Genomic DNA, 19,988 nt, shown 5'->3' with positions numbered 1-19,988 from the left:
GTAGCACCGAGAGTCCGCAAACGTCAGATCCGACAAGCTGGATATCGCACGCAATATCACAAGATGCGAGAGAGATGCAAATGTCTGAGCTCCCATTTCGAGCAGAAGAAGCGGCTGATAATGTACAGGGTCTCGTAGACGACGCTATGGTCGACGATGAGATGAGACCGATCGTGCTGGAGAGAGGTTTGAGGAGAGAAGCGAGAGTCCATGAGCTTTGATAGGGCTTCCGGTGCCAGCCGTGTAGAGTGCTTGATGGTCTTGATCATGTCGAAGCTGCGACCCTTCTCGCGCTTTCTTGGTTCCTCTTGACGTTGACGCTCAATGCCTGCGACATTGGCAGGGCGGACGACGGGCAAGCGAGTGGCAAGTCTCGGGTCAGCATGTTGTCGCTCTTGTCAAGATCGGCGCAAAGCTGCTTAGCCACTTACGTGATACAAGACGATCAAGATCATGGTGAGACTGCCGAGCCAGTTGGCTAGCGCAGACAATGTCACGTCGCTGATCATCTTTGGTGACGCTGGTAGCAGCAGCGGGTGTTGAAGGAGGTCAGAAGGGAGAGGTTTAGAAGAATTCTGGAGGTTGGTCAATGCAGCAGGTGGTGCTGCCCTGCAGCTGTGAGTGCGGAGTGAGCTGGAGTTCCAATTTTTCGGCCGTGAACCGTGTCAAGCGTTGGACCCTGAACCACCAAACTTCTTGTGGTTCGACTGCTCTCACCCTTCTTCATACCTCGACCGGCACAAGTCATCTTCGGAGCGACGGGCCGTCTCCCATCGAGCAGGCGGGAAGCAAAGATGGGCCGCCCTCGTTCCTCGTTCCTCCCTGGTCGAGCTCGTACACAGGCCCGCAAGCGCACGGCTCGGGTCGACTCGTTCCTCGTCAAGCACTACACTCTGTTCAACTCTCTCGCTCGTTACGCCGAGGACGGCCCTTCCGCCCTCCCCGAATCACCGCGCAATCAGGCCTCCGCTTCGATCCGTCAAGCCGCCCTCAGAGCCCGAAGGCTCGCCCATGTGAACAAAGATCGTCCTGGCGGTGGCAGCTCGAACTACACTTGGCCGCTGCCGTTTCCTCAGCTGCCTGCATACTCCCAAGAGCCAAAGGAGCACCTCAACGAGCTGGTGGATCAGATCGTCAAGGAGACGTTCGAAGCAGACTATGCCAAGTTCCGATCGTGGAGGTGGGCGAGCCAGCATCGCATCTCGAAAAAGCATCTGGAACAGATCATCGTCGATCCCACAGAAGTGGAGGAGAGCGCAGTTGCGGCCAAAGCCTTGGTCGAGACGGTGCTGGGCAGGTTCGTTTCAGCGGTCGAGAAGGGCGAGATCGGTGCCAGCAAGGCGTTCGCGAAACGCAGCTCCACATCAACGGAGTCACTCGGTTCAGCCTCGGCAGCCGACGCCGGACAGCAAGAAGTAGGAGGAGTGACCGCCGCGAGTGCCGATACTCCGCTCGATGCAGATCCCGACCTCGACGATGAGGAGCTCGACGAGGAGATCTGGGGAGATGATCGGTCCGCGATGAATTGGACGGAGCTGCTCGACTATCTCCAAACGACGGCGGGCACCTCGAAAACGTCGCAATGGAGGAACTGGCACCTGCTCGATGCCATCGCAAAGACTCGACAGCGTTGCGAGGAGCTCTTCGGTCGAGAAGATTCTTGAGCTTTCCGCATATATACCCAGAACGTGTCCGCCGATGTATCAGTACTTTCAATCGTCCTCTTGCAGCATCATACCTCGGTGAAAGCGTCGAAGAGCAAGAAGATCTGCCTTCGTAGCTGAGCCTCATTTACGCGACGCGGTAATTCTCGCGAGACCAACACTTGCTCCGCATTTTTGAGCTCAGCTAAGCTTTGAATGAGCGAAGCTCGTCCTTCTTCTTGATGTCGAGACACTTTACCTTCTTCTCTTCGTTCTCGTATCGCACATCAAGCCATCAGCGTCGCCATCATACTCGCTCTGCTGCACGGAGCACAACGTCGTCTGCTTGGCGTGCACTCGACGATCACCATGGCTGTGCCCACCAAGCGTCGAGCGACTTCGTCAGCCAACAGCGACTTCTCCCCATTGCCGTCGCCTCCGCCGGACTCGAGACCTGCGAAGAAGGCTGCTCGACCTGCAACGGCATCTTCATCTTCCACAGGCAAGTTCTCGGACATCTTTGCGGCAGCAAGCTCGTCTGATCAGGGGAAGGCACCGGCAGCTTTGCCGCCACGAACGCACGGAGCATCGTACCACCGGCCTCTGCTCGTCGACGAGCCGCAGACCGTTCTTGGTCTGTTGAAATGGTTTGAGGGTGTGTCTGCCAAACGAGACATGCCGTGGCGCGCCGCCTTCATCCATGCGTCCGACTTCGCTTCCGCTGACGAGCTTCGAGAAGCGAGGAAAAGGAGAGCGTACCAGGTGTGGATCTCGGAGATCATGCTGCAGCAGACGCGCGTCGAGACAGTCAAGTTGTACTGGCTCAATTGGATGGCAAAGTGGCCGACTATCGAAGCACTGGCATCTGCGCCCGAGGAAGAAGTTCTCGCTGCGTGGCGAGGATTGGGGTACTACAGTCGAGCAACTCGAATCCACACGGCAGCAAAGAAGGTGGTCGCGGATCCGGGCATGGACGGTTTGCTTCCAGCGTCGCCTGTCGACCTCGAGAAGAATGTGCCAGGCGTCGGTCCGTACACAGCTGGTGCGATCTCGTCAATCGTGTTCGGACAGCCGGTCCCGATTCTGGATGGTAATGTGGCAAGGGTGTTGTCGAGGCAACTTGGCTTGTATGCAAATCCAAAAGCCAAGGTCACCACGGATCTGATGTGGGCTGCGGCAGACGTGCTGGTCAAGAAAGCGTACGAGGTGGGCGAAGAAAAGGGTACGGTCCCTGGAGAGTGGAATCAAGCATTGATGGAGCTGGGCAGCACAGTATGTACGCCGCTGAAGCCCGTGTGTGGCGATTGTCCTATCAGGCAGACTTGCAGAGCCTACAGCGAAGCAACAGCGGATACGATAAGGTCTAAAAAAAAGAAGAATGCAGTGGAGACGGCTCTGCCGGATATCGAGGATCTGTGCACGTATTGCGAGCCGTTTCCATTCGAAGAGGAAGCAGAAGAGGCAAACAAGACGACGGATCAGGAGGAGGTGGCCAAGCAGAAGGGAGTCAGCAAACTACGCCAAGCGACTCTCTCGTTCGGCTTCTCCGCGCCGGCATCCAAGACCAAAGCCGACACAAAGCGAGACGCGGCCAAGGTGACTCAAGCCATCGACAATCACATTCGCAAGTATCCGATGAAGCTCGAGAAGAAGAAGATACGACAGGAAGAGTGCCTCGTCTGCGTCATTCAGCAGCCCTCGGGCGAATATCTGCTCGAGCAGCGGCCTGCCACCGGCCTATTGGCCAGTATGTGGCAGTTTCCTTCGTTCACCGTTTCCACCACGGCTGCCGGACCATCCGACGATAGGACCCACCTCTTCCCGGATATCCCGATACCCAAGCTCATCGACCAGGTGGTAGCTTCGCTTGTCGACACGAAAGCCAAAGCAGTCAGCAAAGACAAGATCGGCAGCATAACGCACATCTTCTCGCATCTTAATCTCACCATGCACGTCTACAAAATTTCCTTGGCTGCTGACGCGGAAAGCACCCTTGACGACAGGAATGGACTCAAGCGACCGACAAAGAAGGCCAAAGTGGAAGAGACGACGGAAAAGAACAAGAACTTCGGGAGCAAGCTCGGCGATACCGCGCCGAGAAGGTGGGCTGATGCCACCGAAGTCGAGGCGGAAACCATGGGCACTGGCATGCGCAATTGCTGGCTGGCCGTGCAGACTCAAGAGAAGCAGTCCAAGGGACTGGCCAAGTCGGTGAAAGCTGCAAAGGGCCAAGGCAGGAGATGAAGCCCTCCATCATCCCAGCTCGCAGTCTCTTGCAATGAGATGATGTTTTCGAGTGATATTTTGCGTAGTGTTACATGGCTGCGTCGAGAGATCGCAATGCTTTTTGATCCGGCCGAGCTCGGAATGAATGCTGTATGGGTTGAGCGGTGCTATGCTTGGGCTTTTGGCAAAGCGATGCCCTTCGTAAGTTCTTCTGGAACAGGTCCGGGGAAGCCGTCCTCTAGCAATGAGGGCAAAACCCAGCTGTGGAAGAACTTCGATGCCTCGAAGGCGCCTTTCTGGTGGTAGATGGCACCTACTATCGCCTCGACGGCAACACCTCGTACTTTGTACAGTCCCGTCTCTCTTGGTCCCAACTGTCCGTCGGTCACTGCTGGCGTCCATCGCATGACCTTTTCGAGACCAAGCTCCCGGCCCACCTTGTCTCCGAGCCGATGCGTGCTCAAGATCGAGTCGACAGCCGAAGGCGACTCTAGCAGGCGGTTGATGTAGTTGTGTACAGCGTCACCTTTTGATGCTGTCTGCAGGCGCGAGTGCAGATACAGTGTGGTGAATAGCTTGAGCGTCCTTCGTCCCACAAATGCAAGTCGACGGTTGTGTCCCTCGCGTGCGTTCAAGTACGACTCATGTGTGACGGCTCGAAGTGCAAGCTCTGCGTTCGAGCCAAGCAGATCCGAAGACGAAGATGCGAAAGGTGCCGACGAGAAATGCGAAAGCACTGTCTCGCCCGTGACCTTGGTACCGAGAGCAGGAGACGAGCGATAGTCGCTACCTTTCGTGGGAATCGGTGACGGTGATGCTGCTGCGGATGTTGATGGCGACGCTGTGCTAGGTGCGGCAGATGCCAGCCCTCGTGCCTGTGAGTATCGGCTTGGCGATGGGTAAGAAGGCGCCAGCCTTACGCGGCTAGAAGAGCTGCCGTCGGCTTGGACAGCGCAACGCATGCTGCGTGCCAATTCTCGCAAAGGCTGCTGCGCCCGCCTGGAAGCCATGATGAAGCTTTTCGTCCCGTTAAACCGAGCGGATGGCGATCCTGGTGGCTACGTTCGAAGAGCAAATGCAGATAGTGCTGGCGAAGCGACAAGCTTCCCCAGGTGATGCTTCAGAACGATTGCGGCCGCCAGCTCGAGCGACAGGAATGGGTAGCGTAGGTGTCGTGGAATGATGAGAAGACATTCGGGTCGGGTAGGCTCGAGTGAGAATTGCATTTTTTCTTCTCGCAGCCATCTCGGCCTCGAGCACACGAGAGACCTCGCCTCTCTTTCTTCTCAACTCAGCACATAAACCATTTTCGTACGGAAGAGCAATCTTCGACTCCCTTTGAGAAGAAGCACCAAAAAATTGCCTTTCGACACACGCGCCTTTCGCTTCAAGCTCTGTCTTGCTCCTCTGCGCGCCGCCCAGTCAGGCCAGCAGCTGCAAGTCAAACTGAGCCCTTTTCGATCCTTCTCATCGACCAGCATCACCTTCACAACGTCCATCATTCTGTCTCGACCAAAACGTATCGCAACGGATTGATCGCAGCGACGACATCGCAGGCAGATTCAACCAAGAGACCAAGGCAGAGCAATTCGTTTTCGTCTCATCAGCACCACTCGCACATAAACCTTTGCCCACCATGGCTCCTGTTGCGGCGCCTTCCACCAGCCAGCCCGCGGGCGGCAAGCCCATGAACTGGGCCGACGAGTTCGATGAGCCCGCTGACGGCGATGCTCCCCGTATCGAGGAGCGCGACGAGGGTAATGGAATCAAGGTCGTCATCGAATACCGCACCAACCCAGACGGCAAGAAGATTAAGATCACACGACGAGTAAAGAAGACGCTCGTCAAGACCAAGGTCAACCACGAAGTTGCGGAACGCAAGCAGTGGACCAAGTTCGGGCAGGAGAAGGGCAAGGCCGCGGGCCCTCACTCTGCTACCACCACCATTGGTGAGAACGTTATGCTCAAAATGTCGGCCGGCAACAAGACTGCCGAGCCTGAAGTCGACGAGATGGACACCATGCGACAGCAGCTCGCCAACAAGCGCATCGTCTGCCGACTCTGCAAGGGAGACCACTTCACCACAAAATGTCCCTACAAGGACACGCTCGAGGCCATTCCTGGTGCTGGCGCAGACACTCCCGAGGGTGGTGAGGGTTCCATGACCCCGCTCGCCGCTATGGACCCCACCAACCCTGCCGTCGCTGCCAGCGCAGGCGGCAAGTACGTGCCACCCAGCATGCGTGGTGGTGCCAAGGGTGCCGGAGAGAAGATGGGCGGCCTCGGTGGCATGTCCAGAGACGAACTTCCCACGCTGCGTGTTACCAACCTCAGCGAAGATGCCGACGACGACGATCTCAGGGAGCTCTTCATGCGATTCGGTCGCGTGGTGCGTGTCTACGTCGGTCGCGACCGCGAGACTGGTATCTGCAAGGGTTACGCCTTCGTCAGCTTCGAGAACAGGGAAGACGCCGACCGAGCAAGGCAAAAGGTCGACGGCAGGGGTTACGACAATCTCATTCTCAGCTGTCAATGGTCCCTTCCCCGTGGCGAGCGCCCTTCTTAAGCGTGCTCCTTTGCTCGCTCATCTTACTCGAGCCACAGCGTCGCTTTGTGGCCTAGGACCCCGTCTCCCGCCCATGTACATCTAGGTTTCCGTAGCTCTCCGATCCAGCAACCCTAGCCGTTTCATTCATCCCGTTCCCTCGGATCGTGGCAAGCAGCAGTCGTGCGAGAGCAATCGTCCAGATAGAAGGATATCAAATTCACACGGGCATGAACCAAACGAAGAAACGAACTGTCATCAGACCGGCAAGTGAGGAGCTGCAGCGGACATGTCTAGGTAGTGAACCTGTTTTGGGTTCAGAGACAGAACAGAAAGATTGGGTCAGTTCCAGATTCAGGAGAAGCTATCGCACATCGGAGGTCCCCGATGGTGGTCATGACCACACGGCGTCGATCTACTCACTTTCGGTTCTGGTTAGGCCCAAAGAGGTCGAGTCGGATCTCGGGGAGCATGCGGTCCTCGAGCAGACGCAGACGCTCATCGAGAGTGTTGTTGATTGTGATCTTGCCGCCGTGGCCTGCGAGGGTAACGCCACCAGCGCTGTCCTTGTCGAGACCCTCCTGAACAGTGACGTTGGTCGACTTGCCCGACTTCTCCTTGAAGTCCTTCTCAGCTTGCTTGGCCGCATCTTGTGCGAGCTGCACGTCATTTGACTTGACGGTGACGACAACCTTGGGCTCCATCAGCTGCAGCAAGCCCTGATATCAGCGACAGAGACAGATTGAGGAAGTCCACTCGGTCAGCAAAGAGGTACATGCTGGTGTTCGACTGCGCAATCGTGGGATGAGACGTACCTGGAGAATGAGCTGGCTCAGGAGCTTCTTGTACTTTTCCTGATCCTTGGCAATGCCGTCGAGCTTTTCCCGCGTAGCATCGAAGAGAGACTGCAAGTGCTGTTCACGGGTTTGGAGGATCTTCAATCGCGACTTGTTGGTCTGGTTGGACTGAGCACTGTGTGATACCAAGGAAACGGGGAACGACAACCGGGACTTAATCAGTCTTCTGAACGAGCCCTTGACCAATTTCGGTTCGGAGCCGTCTACTCACATCTTGTTGGCGGTCTCTGCCTGCTTGATCTTCTTGTCGTACTGCGAGTCGATGTTGATGGCTTCCTGACGAACGATCTTGGCCTTCTCGATGGCGAATTCTTCGTCGGCTTTGATCTGGATCTCCCGTGCCTTTTCGACTGCCTCTTGCTTGATGAAAGCCACCTGTCATATCAGAACCATTCAATGAGTTAGTGAGCTGGGACAGAATTCTACCAATGCAGCGTCTGCGTCGCAGAGATGCACTCGCTTGTGTTTGGCTAGCAGGTACGTACCATCTTCTTCATCTCGGAGAGAACCTCCTCATCGTTCATAGGACGGTTCGACATGATGCAGCTCTCCTGGTCGGTATTGCCCTGGTCTCTTCGTGAGTGCCGCGTGTAAGTTCGAGGCTGCCGTTGTGCCTTTTGCGATGTGAACGAGGTCAAGGAGTGGTTTGACGGTGATGATGTGACTGTTTGAAGGTGTCAGCTGCAATAATTCTGAGAGGCTCCTTAGGGGCTGCAGTGCGAGCCACTTGAGCAACGCACGCGCCAAGCCGCAGACTCTCAGAGGCTGATAAGTCGAACTGACAAAATCCAAATTTCGCTTTCTCTGTGTGCAAAGCGCACGGTGGGGCGATCGGAACCGACAACTAAGTGGAGGATGCGGAACGCGCTCTGCTGCCTCGAAAAGTAACAGACCCGCAAAACAAACACAAGATTCCCTTTCCTCCTCGTCCACCACAATACCCTCGACACCACCCGCTTCCGCGTCTTCTTCGTTTGCGGCTGCATCGTCTAGATTGCAGCTGCAGTGGTCTCCGCGATCGCACATACCAAAGACACGTCCCGTCGCAACCAGCATTCGAGCGAGCTCGACCTTTCCCGCTCGCCGCTATGTCCGACACCAAGGCTGAGCTGGATCAAGCTCCAAAGCTAGACACAGAGCAGCCTCGAGATGCGCAAGCAGATGTCACTTCCCAGCCAGCATCGTCTCCGCCGCAGCCCTCCTCTCCCGCATCCACCTCTAAAGCGGTGACAGCAAAGACACCTTCTCAGCCTACCGAGGACACATCTTCTCGTCGCAAAAGAGAGCGCGAAGGCAGTCTTGAGCCGACGCAGCTCACCCCATCCAGAGCGGCTGAAGCGATTCCAGCCAAGAAGAATCGCGTTGAGGATTCGTTGCAGGAGGAAGACGACGACGAGGCTGGCACCACTGCGGTCGAGACCGAGAAGGTCGGCCAGATCCGCAAGAAGGTGGACGAGCTGAGCACCAAGGAACTCGAGCTCAAGTCGGCTAGGTCAGCGACCGACCCCCACGCTGCCGCATCGGATGCGCAAACACAGGACGCTACATCCGATGCTGTGCTCGAAGCTACGCCCGCATCCCAGTCTGAGCCGACAGAACCTCAGCCCAAAACTGCTGAGGCCCCAGCAGGAAAGCCAGCCCAAGATCCACCCGCCCGCACACAACCAACTTTTTCCTCCTTCAGCTCCAAATCATCCCCATACAGCTCTGTTCCATCCTCCTCGGGCTCGTCCTCTGCTGCCGCGAGCAAGAGCGGCTTCTCGGCCTTTGCAGCCAAGAGCTCAGGCATCAAGCCAAGCAGTCTCGGATCCACCATTGGCGGCCATCACGACGAGAACGGCTCTGTATCTCCATTTGCCGGCGCAACCAAATCGGCCGCCGCACCTTCTAAGCCAATCGTGAAAGGTTCCGCATTTGGCTTCGGTGCCTTTGCTGGAGCTAGTCCGCTAGCCAAACCGAAAGCTGATTCTCCCGCTGCGCCAGAGAAGGAAACAGACGAGCCGCAGTCAGCCAACGAAAAAGCCACTTTCGAGCAAAAGCTGCTTAGCCACGATAAGGACGCAGCTGCGTCCGAGACAAAGGCAAAGCCGTTGATCGAGGTGGTCGAAGCCGAAACCAAAACCGGCGAGGAAGACGAGGAAAGTATCCACAGCATTCGCGCGAAGCTCTACACGATGGCCGAAGATCAATCCTGGAAAGAGCGAGGAACCGGTACTCTTCGCGTCAACATCCCCAAAAAGTCGTCCGACAAGCGCCTAGCTCGTCTGGTCATGAGAGCAGACGGCATCTTGAGAGTCATCCTCAACGTTCCTCTCTTTCAAGGCATGAAGTGCGAGCTTCACGAGAAGTTCGTGCGAATCGTCGCCTTGGAAGACACCAAGCCTGTTCATTACGCTATCAAGGTATGCTCTACGCTGACGTTCAGGTTGTGATAATGTTGAAGTCGGCACTGACACCCTCCTCCTTCCACTTTCTCCATTCCCCAATGATTGCAGCTCAGCAACCCGAACAACGCAGCAGCACTCATGGACGTCCTTGACGACTTTGTGATCTCCGAGGACAGCTCTGCTCAAGCATGAGTTCGACGAGCATCGCCCCACCCGAAAAGACTTCAGTCGGCCGTATTCCGGCAGCGTCGTTGACAATCATACACCTGACTGTCCATCCTATGATGTCTGTGTTCGAGCACACTACCTTCGTCCGTGAGAGACCTTGCCATCGCAACTGCTTCGGCCGCATCATAGGTGGAGCGAGCCGAGAAATGATTCATTCACTCATACGGCGCAGTGCCAGCGATTCATCGGCTTGATTCACCTCACGCCTTTTGATCTCATCACGCGCTGAGCGGCAATGTCAATGCGATTAAGTAACGATTCCAAGAAAAGAGACGGTTGTTCGTGTGTGATCTGAGATGATGGATTGGGCGAGATCATGGCATCTTGGAGCGACGCCTCACTTTGCCATCTCCTCCAATGCGTCAAGAAGCGCTGCAGCACTCCATGCCTGAGTCGAGCACGAGTCTGGGCAGTGAGCACCATCAGCGTTGGTGAGCTCGGGAAGACCGGCCCAGGGCGATGAGCGGATGTGCTGGCGGCAGTCCAGCGTCATGCTGTTGATGCGGTGGTTCAACACCGAACGCTCGACGCCAGCCTTGGCGCCAAAGATGGCCACGGCGCGCAAGTAGTAGCCGCGAAGCCAACCCCACTCGGGTCCGTTGTGGTAGTTCCATCCGCACGAGGTGGCAGGGTCGTCGTTCTCGCGCTGATCGTAGTTGGGTCGGTAGTTCCAGTCGGAAGCGTCGAGCGTCTTCATACCAATGGGTCCGACAAGGACTTCGCGAGCCTTGTTGAGAGCGTTCATGGCGTGTTCCGGCTTGAATAGCTCGGGTGCGACGCACATGGCAATCGGGAAGTTCGAGCGGAACTGGTAATCGGCCCACTCTCGTCCCTTGGAAGAGCCGTATACGTCCTTGTAGACGCCACGACGGTTGACGAGCTTGGGGTCAAGGTCGTACGAGCTGTCCTCGGTCTCATCCAGAGGAATGTAGTAGGCGCGCTCGAACGACTTTTGCAGAAGGTCAGCCCATTCTTTGTAGGTGACGAGCTTCTTCTGGTCCTTGACGGTGGCCTCGACACCCTTGCCCTCCTTCCAGACTCCCTTCTTCTCGAGCGCAGCGACCCAGCTCAGGGTGCTCTTGAGAAGTGCGGTGATTTCCACTGCAGCTCCGTTACGAGGCGAGCCAGGGACACCCTTGTTGCCAGCCTTGGCGGAAGAGCCGTTCTTGTCCTGCCAGGTGCCGCAGTTGTGCTCGTTGCCACCAAAGATGATGCCGCTGTCCCAGTCGACATCGATATCGATGTTGAAGCCCTCGGGATGCATGTCCTGGTCGATGGCTGGACCAGCGTTGTACTCGCGGAAGTGGATGCCGGAAGCATGGCGCTGAAGAATCTCCTGGATGAGCTCGGCGACGGTGCTCTTGTGGGCGTACGCCTTAGCATCATCCCATGGAACCCATTCATCGTTGAGCGGGAAGCGCCTTGCTACCTTCTCGCTCAAGATCTTCTCTCCATCAGGCACCATCTTGGTGTAGTCTTGTACGTTCTGAGCAAAGAACCATGGACCGTCTCGGCAATTGTATCGTGGCGTTCGACCAGAGTCGAGCAGGTTCGGGATCAGGCCATGCTTGAGCGTCGAGCCGAAGGCAAGAATGTGCTCTCGCGCTGCGCCGTACATGCCGGTCACCAGATAAAGACCACGAAGGGCGATGAAGACATCACGACCCCAAAGTCGCGCCCATCCTGCGGTGAAGAAGGGAAGACCTGCAGACATGGAACCGACCTGCTTGTCGGGCCAAAGGGATGCCGACTTGACCAAGCCGTTCATCTGGACCGCGCAAAGGGCCAAGGCCTTGATAAAGTCATGGCCATCCTTGATGAATGGGGACATGCGCGAAAGAGCCTTACGAACGGCAGCGTCGTAAGCAGCCTTGATCACAAGGGCAAAGTACTTGGGTCGCATGAAGTTCGGCGCGGTATCCCTGATGAGATCAAAGCGCTGCGAAAGCCACTTTGCCGGTTCGGACAGGCGAGGCAGCACGTCGACCTGCTTTAGTAGTCTCTTGTGTACGTAGTCGAGAGCCCAGGTTCCATCTCGCAGATGACCGCACAGAGGGTGACCAAGGTCATTGGACTGGATGATGGGACGCAACACGGCCATCCAGCCTTCGAGACCGCAGTAGACGAGTGGATCACAGCTCGGAATGGTGTATACCCCGTCGTTGCCTTCTGTCACATCCTTCTCTTCGCCGTCGGCTCGATAGAGGACCGCGTTGAGGTCGACGAGATCCAGGTTGGCCATCGCTTCGTCCGCACCCGACAGGCATTGCGAGTCGATGTCGCGGTCGATGTTCTCCATCTCGGTGGCGAAGAGCATCACACTTCCAGGCGGGAAGAAGTCGGGCACCACAACCTCGGAATAGCGGAGACGACCGCCGTCTTCAGTGACACGCACTTCCGGCTCAGCAAGGTCGATGAGCTTCGAGGGCAGCCCGTCGAGGAACTTAGGATCGTGAGCGACCTCCGTGCTGCTGACTTCGAGCGTCTTGCCGAGGATGTAGTTGACGCGGGTGCGGTCGAACTTGAACGGACCAGCCTGTCCTCGATCTTTGGATCCCTTGTGGAATGCCGTGTGGGCGACGCAGACGAAGCCGCAGTGTGTCTGTGGATGCACACGGTGCATCACGAGATAGTCATTTTCTTGATGAACATGACCCTCCGAGTAGCCGTTGCGCACCATCTCGATGTGCAGGTGGTTGACCACGCGCTTGACGGCGCCGATGCCGCTTTCCTCTGGGTTGGCGATGGGACGATAGCGACGAATTTCCTGCACGACATCAAGCGTCTTGGGGAAAAGATCATCAAAGCCCTTGGTGCTACCGATGGCGGACCAGGAAAAGGCGACAAGAGCACCCATGGTGATCGCATCTTCGGTCGTGCGCTTCATGGTGGGAGTCTCGTTGTCGTGAGTGACGTCCATGAAGAGGGCGTGAGGGCTTGAGCCGCTGAGCTGCTCGACGAGGCAGTCTGCATCCTTCAGATTGGCTTCGGGCAGCGAGATCTTAGCGGCCGTGGTGAGGCAAGCACCGTCCATCGAGCCGATGGGCTTGTTGACTCCGAACCGGTACAGCAGTCGGCTCTCCTCCTTGGGGTCGTGACCATTCTCCATCTCGCGAATGAGAGAGTTAATACCGAGACGGCTGACAAAGTGCACGTCCATCTCTGCGCTGCCGGTGAAGAGCTCGGCGATGACGTAGACGTTGGGGTTGACTCTCCTAGCGATGTCGAGGAAGTGCTCTCCGACGTGGATGGGCGTGGAGTGGCAGTTGTCGATTCGAAGCGCATCAAAGTTGGAGGCGAGAAGGGTGGTGTACTCCTCCATGTGCTTCCACAAGTAGGGCGAGTCCCTGGGACCCGAACCGTATCGGAGCTTGACACAGTCTCCCCATACGATGAGTTCACGTCTGAGGTAGACTCGCGACTTGTTGGATGCGAAGTCTTCGAGTGGGTTGGCGGCCCAGATCCAGCCATTGTTGGCGAGAGAGAGCTCCTTGGGGTCTCGGCCAGCTGCTTTGGGGTGCTTGGGATCGAGGCGAGTAAAGTATGGTTCGAAGAAGGGACTCTGTGCCGAGATTTTGCCAAGCTTGGGACCGTTGGAGTCGATGCGAGTGAACTTGAGGCGGCCTTCCAGGTTGCTGAGAATTGCCTTGACATCGTCGTCGTACAGTGCGTAGTAAGTTGCATTGACCTCGTCCGCAACCTTGGCAAAGAGGTCGACGGACTGCTCGACGTCGCTCGTGTCGAATTCGGACTTGATGATCTGAACTGCCGCTTTTGCGTCAATCGTCGTTGCGAAGCGACCTGCCAAGGTCATTTCGTTCTGCACCGCAGACGCTCGGATCTTTTCGGCAACATCCTTGAGAGACGCTGCGCTCGGTTTCGCTCCTGTCTGTGAGTCACTCTTACCAGAGGAGGAGACGGCAGCTCGGAAGCTCTCCTTCGCTGCCTTGACGTCCACGACGTAGTACTGCCAGAGCTTGAGGGGCCCCAGCGCATGCTCCTTGACCGCGCTGATCACCTTTGCGACATCAGAGTCGGAATGGAGCTCTTCGGAAACGCCGTACTCCTGCAGACGGCCGTTGATGTCCAGAAGCGCCTTTTCAAGCTCGTCGGCAGGCTGGAGGTGAGGAGAGTTGGCAGGACTGTAAGCGGCGTCGGGATGCTCGTTGAGCCACTCGCTGTTGTGAGCAGTGTGATTCCAGACGACGTCACTCATGCTGAGCAGGCCGTGTTTTGTCTTCATGTTGTGTAGTACTGATCTGAGCTGCTTGACACGTTCTGCTTTCTGGCTCGGCCCCTGAATCTCCTTGGGGTAGAGATCATGGGTGAAGTCATGCTGGTCAGCGACCGAGTAAGGGCTGTTGCTGGCACCGCGTACGTTGAGGGGTGGGAAGTGGATCATGTTGTAGCCAGCATCTCGAGCCGAGTCGAGGTGAACGCCCCATTCTGAGAGCGGGCCAGCCCATTTTGAGATGAGGGTCTGCATTACGATGGCGTCGAGTGCGAGGAAGTCGCTCTTGCTTGTGACGGCGCCTCCGCCCTCCTTGGCGGAGAGAGGCTTTCCATTTTCGCTCAAGATAGACTTGCGCACGGGAGCTTGGAGGATCGGATCGACGTTGAAGTGGCCGCTCTTGCCCCTCTTGAGGGCTGACGACTTTTCCTTGCGCTCGAAGAGGTCACCAGCAGCCTGGTCGTTCTCATCGGTGGTGTATTCGACGTAGAACTCGAAGACACCAGCCGTCTTGATGAGAAGGTCGACTCGGTTTGCCGATGAAGCGGAGGAGGTGAAGGGAGTCTTCTCGAAGGACGTACGCGCGAAAGCACCTTGCTTGTTTGAATAGTTGGTGTAGAGGCGAGCGTCGCTTGAGGCGGTGGAGCCGGCTTCGATGGAGAAACGCAGGACATACGGCTGCACGGGAGCTGGGAGCCTGATGTACGATTTCTGTTCGCTGGGGCTTCCGTCCTGCTCAAGGACGAGCTCGAAGACCTTGATGGGCTCGGCATGGCCGTGTTGGCCGCTGCCGTTGGTGGACACGTTGGCAGACGACATGACTCCGCGTTTGCACCAGGATCCTGATATGGGAGAGATGTATCTAGGTGACGTCGGGAAGGTGGAGGTCGCCGGAGTGAGGGGTCGGAAAGGAAGAAGAGCGAAAGAGGATGCGTGGGAGATCTTCGCTACTCGGATAGGTGAGCAAGAAGAACACGATGAGACCGCCAGCTGAAGAGCCACGAGAGAAGAGAGAAGGGTGCATCTGAACGGGTCTCGCTTGCACCTCGGTGTGTGATCTTCGCAAACAGATCCCAAATCGATAGCAAGCGACGCGCGCGGGCCTCCACAGTCACTTGGAAATATGCGCCCCACATGCATATCGCATCCATCATTTTGGTCACTTCACACGCCGGTCGAATCGACCGCATCAGTCATCCGAGTTCGAGCTTCGCTGCACGCACTTCCGAGAATACTGCTACCACTTCAGAGTCGACTATCTGCGGTAGTATTGACGTGCACGCGAGATACATCTCGCCCTTGAGTGTGTGAGAGAGAGAACGTCTTTCGAGGGATGGTCCACGGTGGCAGCCCGGATCGACAGAAAGAGAATTCGGAAAATCAAAACGATCGTCATGCACGCTCCGTCATCACACATCAAGACCATTCGATGTCTCCTGTCTCTGACAAGCGAGAGAAAGGGTGTCGTCGGTCAAAAATCACTAACAGCGCCACCACGATTGCTCCAGCCGATCGACCGTCGGTGAAGCAAACTAGATCATCGTGCCTGTACCCTGTGGCTGACGCTGCCGGACTGCCCTCTGGCTGGACTGTCCTGTGGCTTGGCTATACCGCTGAGTGGGTCTCTGAGTGGGTCTCGGCAACGCTGGCCCAGGGTTCCTGTGAGCTCCACGTGCAAATCCGACACCTCGCATGCGGTGTTCCCTTGCACCGGACAGACCAGCTCGATACAACCCTCGGTGCCATGATCCGCCAAGGTTTTCTCCTCGTCGTCGTTGATCTGCCGGGCTAAGTCAGATGGTTGAAGCTCGACACGTCTCGTGTACGGAGCCCAGCGATAGTGGACCGAGCAGCGCTGGCTTCTGCCCTCCGCCCTCAAACGCACTTCGCATGTCCTGTCTGCCTCCCTTGTGCGAAGTACCACCCGCGCGCGGAGCTGGTGGCCACCTTGCTGCCTCGTTCGACAGCGCCATGCCATTCAGGTCTCGCACTCTTACGGAGCCTCTTCGCCGCGATCGCAGTTGAATGTGCAATGTGGTGGCACATGACTTGCCGCTGAGCCAGATTCAATATCGGCCAAATTTTTAATTCTTGACGGTTGCTGTCGTTTCTGGTAAAAATGCAATCATGGTCAAGCGATGCCTCAAGTCAGCAGTGCACTTCTTGCGAATTTTGTACAAAGAACAAAGCGTCTGCGGATTTGGCGATAACTTATATTGTCGTCGATATCAACGCAGTGAGGTCGAATCCACTATTCCGTGTTCGGCATTTGAGGCAGCTAAATGACCCACAATACTACGATATGCAGGTTTTAGGCATTAAGAAACGACAAGTCTCGCCTCAAAAATCATTTTTCTTTCAGGTCACGGGGACTTAGAATCCGCAAAAACCCATTTGACCTCAGTTTCGCTTTTTGTTTGAGTCGAACCGATCCGAGGAGCATTTTTGCCGCCTGAAGCGCGAAATTTGCTTCAAGTTCTCACAACTTGCGAAATTTTGAAGGAAAGGTCGCACAAATGTGCATTCGAGAATCTGGGCGAGGCGTCGAAAATTAGCTGGGTGAATATCCCCCGTTGTGATGCAGGAACCTGCCCATGCTTCAGCCAAACTGACATGTGCATTGCCACCAGAAGGCACTTCGAGGCCGCCACCTTGACTCTCCTCTCAAGCTTGTCAGCCTTGACCAGAGAGAGGCGGTCCCATAGCGAGGTGTTCGAGATCACGATGAGATGGCGGTGAATGGCCGTGACACAGAGCTCCCTAGCTGCGCAGGAAGAGGCTGGGCTCAATGATGCAGCAGGGTTCACAGAAATCTTGGACGCTGTGCCATCGCCTGTCCGGAGTGAAAAGGTTCGGCGTGCGACGTCGTAGAGACGACTCCAGCTCAGAACCGATCTGGGCGGAGCCAGCGTGCGGCTTTCGTCGGAGCCGAGAGAATCTCCGGTCAAGAGCAGCCGTATGCAAGTTGCAGCAAGCGTTTTATCGCACGGCCATGTCTGGACGAAGCTACAGGTTCGAGTTGCTAGAAGCACCGGCGAACAAGGGTGGAGCGATTTGCGGGACTGGCGATCACACTGCACGGAAGAATTCGCCGAATTGTGCGAGAAAGATAACGTTAAGCGAGGATGCTAGACATCTCGTGATGAGAACTACCCACTTCGGAGGAACGTCTGCCGGCCGTCGAAGCCGTCGGCTCCCAAATTAGCTTCTGTCTTCTTGCTGCATGTTCGTGCCCACCGTACAGTGAGTGGGTCAAAGCTTGCTCGGCATAGGGGACAGAGGCGGAACTCATGCGGCGAAAGGTATAAGTAGCTTAGTCCCGTCTACATTCGGACAGACCTGACTCCACGAAGCTTCCATAGAAAGCCAAACTAGATCTCTTTAGCGGACGCGCGACTTGAAGCAGGATCAAGATGCTGCCAGTCCAGCCTCTGCTCGCTGCGGTGCTCGCAGCCGGCTCGCTCCTTCATCTTGCCTCCGCTCAATTCGTGCAACCGCCCACGGATCTCATCAACGCCACTGGTCACCTAGATATCCCCGTGCGATACAAGCAAGTCCCGACCGGAACCTGCGAGACGGATCCCAACGTCAAGAGCTTCTCTGGATACGTCGACGTCGAAGAGGAGGAGCACATCTTCTTCTGGTTCTTTGAGGCGCGTAATGGCAATCCTCAAGATGCACCGCTCACCGTCTGGATCAACGGTGGGCCCGGCTCGTCCTCCATGATTGGACTGTTCCAGGAGCTCGGTCCCTGCTACGTAAACGCGAACGGCACCGTCGTCAACAACCTCTACGCTTGGAACAATGCCAGCAACATGATTTTCATCGACCAGCCAGCGACCACGGGCTTCTCGTACACCAAGCTCGTACCCGGCTACGTGGATCCTTCCACAGAGTCGCTGGTTGTGCTGCCGGACCAAACGTGCCCGGAATACGCTCAAGGTTCCGGCACGTGTGGAACCTACTCGGCACCCAACGTCACGCTGACAGCCAACTCGACCGAGTCCGCGGCCAAGAACTTCTACCGCACGCTGCAAGGGTTCATGGGAGCGTTCCCGCAGTACTCGCGCGAAGACTTCCACTTTGCCACCGAGTCGTACGGCGGCCACTACGGTCCTGTCTTCAACGAGTACATCGAGCAGCAGAACGCGCGCAACGAGACTGGAGCGCATACAATCAAGCTCAAATCGGTCATGATCGGCAACGGCTGGTACTCTCCCGAGGTGCAGTATGCTGCCTACTACAACTTCACCGTCTCGCCCGGCAACACGTACGACTACCGACCGTTCAACTCTTCGGTCGAAGACATGATGTACAACAACATGTTCGGACCGGGCAACTGTCTGGATCGTATCCGCGACTGCTATGCCACGGGTACAAACCAGGTCTGCGCCACTGCCGACACGTTCTGTGCCAGCAATGTCGAGTCGATCCTGGACACGTATGCCAACCGGGACGAGTACGACATTCGAGAGCTCTCACCGGATCCCTTCCCATACTCCTTCTACGTAGACTACCTGAATACGCCAGGATTTCAACAGGCAATTGGAGCTTTCCAGAACTTCAGCGAGAGCTCGTCGACTGTCTCGAACGCATTCAGCAACACAGGCGACGATGGACGGGAGAGTGGAACCATCGAGGACGTGCGCTCGCTTCTCGATCAAGGTGTCCAGGTGGTCATGTATGCAGGCGATGCTGACTACAATTGCAACTGGCTTGGAGGCGAGGTCATTGCGGAGCAAGTTGGACACAAGGGCTTCAGTCAGGCTGGATATGCGGATCTCAAGACGTCCGACGGCGTCGTTCACGGCCAGGTCAAGCAGAGTGGCCAATTCTCGTTCGTCCGCATCTACGAGAGCGGCCACGAGGTTCCCTTCTACCAGCCTCTTGCCTCGCTCGAGATGTTCGAGAGAGTGCTGAACGGCACTGACCTTGCCACAGGCCAAGAGAAAATCCCGCAGAACAGCACCTACAAGAGCAGCGGGCCTGCGAAGAGCACCTACCGAGAGGGAAACAGCACGGTGCAGTTCGAGGTGCTCCCCGCGGATGCGACTTACAACCACACTACGAATGCGCCGAACAAGAGCACAAACACTTCGAGCGATGCAGCCACTGATGCAACTCGCAGGGCTAAGCGCGCTGGTGAAATGTTGTTTCCAGCGAACTTTCATGCTCTGATGCTCCCCAATTTCTACAGTAGAGAATAGACACGACATCGTTAGAATGCAGACACAGTCGGGCACGGCACAGTTAAGCGTTGCATGCCGCGACCTCAGCAGACCAGTCTCAGCGAGTCTGGCAGACATCCGCGCGACATGACATCTGTGTAAGCTTTGTGATGATGAACAGCTGATGAAAGAAAAAGGTTTCGCACACGCAGGAGCTGATTTCCCACAAGGTTTCCGTGGCCAAAATTCCGGAATTCGGGGCGCGCTTACAGCTCTGCAGGGAAAAGTCGGCTTTGTTCTGGTTTTGCCTTTCTTCTTGTCTTCCTCTATCACCTCTTCCTTGGCTCAGCATCCGGTCGACACGATGGCGGTCAAGTCAAAAGCTCGGTAGGTCTCAGTGACAAGCCAATAGCGCCTGTAGCAGGCTCAAGCGAGCGCCAAGAGCTGACGAACACCTTGCTGCGGTTCTATTCTGCCCTCTCGTAGTGTGGTTATTGCCCGTCTGGTCTCGACAGCGGGCACCGGGTTCATGTACACAACGCGCCGAACAAGAGTGGCGGATAAGCTCAGCATGATGAAGTACGACCCCAAAGGTAAGCGTCAACCGCATCCAGGCTCAGCCATGCATCCGGTTCCAGCGCTGACGCCGACAACACACCCCTCTCCGCTTCTCTCTGATCCGCAGTACGAAGGCACGTCCTCT

The 19,988-nt window shown here is 56.5% G+C and overlaps 8 protein-coding genes across 8 annotated transcripts; 5 read left to right on the top strand and 3 right to left on the bottom strand.

Moving 5' to 3' along the window:
- Nucleotides 1-794: 794 nt before the first annotated feature.
- On the top strand, nucleotides 795-1,664 carry PSEUBRA_006292 (uncharacterized protein; the record flags this gene model as incomplete). The annotated part of the gene is made up of 1 exon (XM_016439632.1): nucleotides 795-1,664. One exon carries the CDS (start codon nucleotides 795-797, stop codon nucleotides 1,662-1,664), a length of 870 nt encoding a protein of 289 aa, XP_016289536.1.
- Nucleotides 1,665-2,012: 348 nt separating this feature from the next.
- PSEUBRA_006291 (HhH-GPD domain protein) lies at nucleotides 2,013-3,887 on the top strand (the record flags this gene model as incomplete). The annotated part of the gene is made up of 1 exon (XM_016439631.2): nucleotides 2,013-3,887. One exon carries the CDS (start codon nucleotides 2,013-2,015, stop codon nucleotides 3,885-3,887), a length of 1,875 nt encoding a protein of 624 aa, XP_016289535.2.
- Nucleotides 3,888-4,036: 149 nt separating this feature from the next.
- On the bottom strand, nucleotides 4,037-4,879 carry PSEUBRA_006290 (Ribonuclease III domain protein; the record flags this gene model as incomplete). Its single annotated transcript, XM_059465797.1, has 1 exon — nucleotides 4,037-4,879. The coding sequence occupies one exon, from the start codon at nucleotides 4,877-4,879 to the stop codon at nucleotides 4,037-4,039; it is 843 nt and encodes a 280-aa protein (XP_059321761.1).
- Nucleotides 4,880-5,505: 626 nt separating this feature from the next.
- On the top strand, nucleotides 5,506-6,435 carry PSEUBRA_006289 (Eukaryotic translation initiation factor 3 subunit G, N-terminal; the record flags this gene model as incomplete). The annotated part of the gene is made up of 1 exon (XM_016439620.1): nucleotides 5,506-6,435. One exon carries the CDS (start codon nucleotides 5,506-5,508, stop codon nucleotides 6,433-6,435), a length of 930 nt encoding a protein of 309 aa, XP_016289534.1.
- A 272-nt stretch (nucleotides 6,436-6,707) lies between these two features.
- Nucleotides 6,708-7,810, bottom strand: PSEUBRA_006288 (ATPase, V1/A1 complex, subunit E; the record flags this gene model as incomplete). Its single annotated transcript, XM_016439611.1, has 5 exons — nucleotides 6,708-6,720; nucleotides 6,838-7,133; nucleotides 7,230-7,386; nucleotides 7,483-7,646; nucleotides 7,757-7,810. 5 exons carry the CDS (start codon nucleotides 7,808-7,810, stop codon nucleotides 6,708-6,710), a joined length of 684 nt encoding a protein of 227 aa, XP_016289533.1.
- A 549-nt stretch (nucleotides 7,811-8,359) lies between these two features.
- Nucleotides 8,360-9,850, top strand: PSEUBRA_006287 (Ran binding domain protein; the record flags this gene model as incomplete). Its single annotated transcript, XM_016439636.2, has 2 exons — nucleotides 8,360-9,673; nucleotides 9,767-9,850. 2 exons carry the CDS (start codon nucleotides 8,360-8,362, stop codon nucleotides 9,848-9,850), a joined length of 1,398 nt encoding a protein of 465 aa, XP_016289531.2.
- A 373-nt stretch (nucleotides 9,851-10,223) lies between these two features.
- PSEUBRA_006286 (Glycogen debranching enzyme, AGL type) lies at nucleotides 10,224-14,936 on the bottom strand (the record flags this gene model as incomplete). The annotated part of the gene is made up of 1 exon (XM_016439602.1): nucleotides 10,224-14,936. The coding sequence occupies one exon, from the start codon at nucleotides 14,934-14,936 to the stop codon at nucleotides 10,224-10,226; it is 4,713 nt and encodes a 1,570-aa protein (XP_016289530.1).
- Nucleotides 14,937-17,530: 2,594 nt separating this feature from the next.
- Nucleotides 17,531-19,324, top strand: PSEUBRA_006285 (Peptidase S10, serine carboxypeptidase; the record flags this gene model as incomplete). Its single annotated transcript, XM_016439622.1, has 1 exon — nucleotides 17,531-19,324. The coding sequence occupies one exon, from the start codon at nucleotides 17,531-17,533 to the stop codon at nucleotides 19,322-19,324; it is 1,794 nt and encodes a 597-aa protein (XP_016289529.1).
- Between the last annotated feature and the right edge of the window lie 664 nt (nucleotides 19,325-19,988).

This window comes from Kalmanozyma brasiliensis (genome assembly GCF_000497045.1).
Source record: "Kalmanozyma brasiliensis GHG001 unplaced genomic scaffold PSEUBRA_SCAF9, whole genome shotgun sequence".
In the NCBI taxonomy this organism is placed as follows: Eukaryota; Fungi; Basidiomycota; class Ustilaginomycetes; order Ustilaginales; genus Kalmanozyma; species Kalmanozyma brasiliensis.
This window is presented reverse-complemented; position numbering and strand designations above follow the sequence as displayed.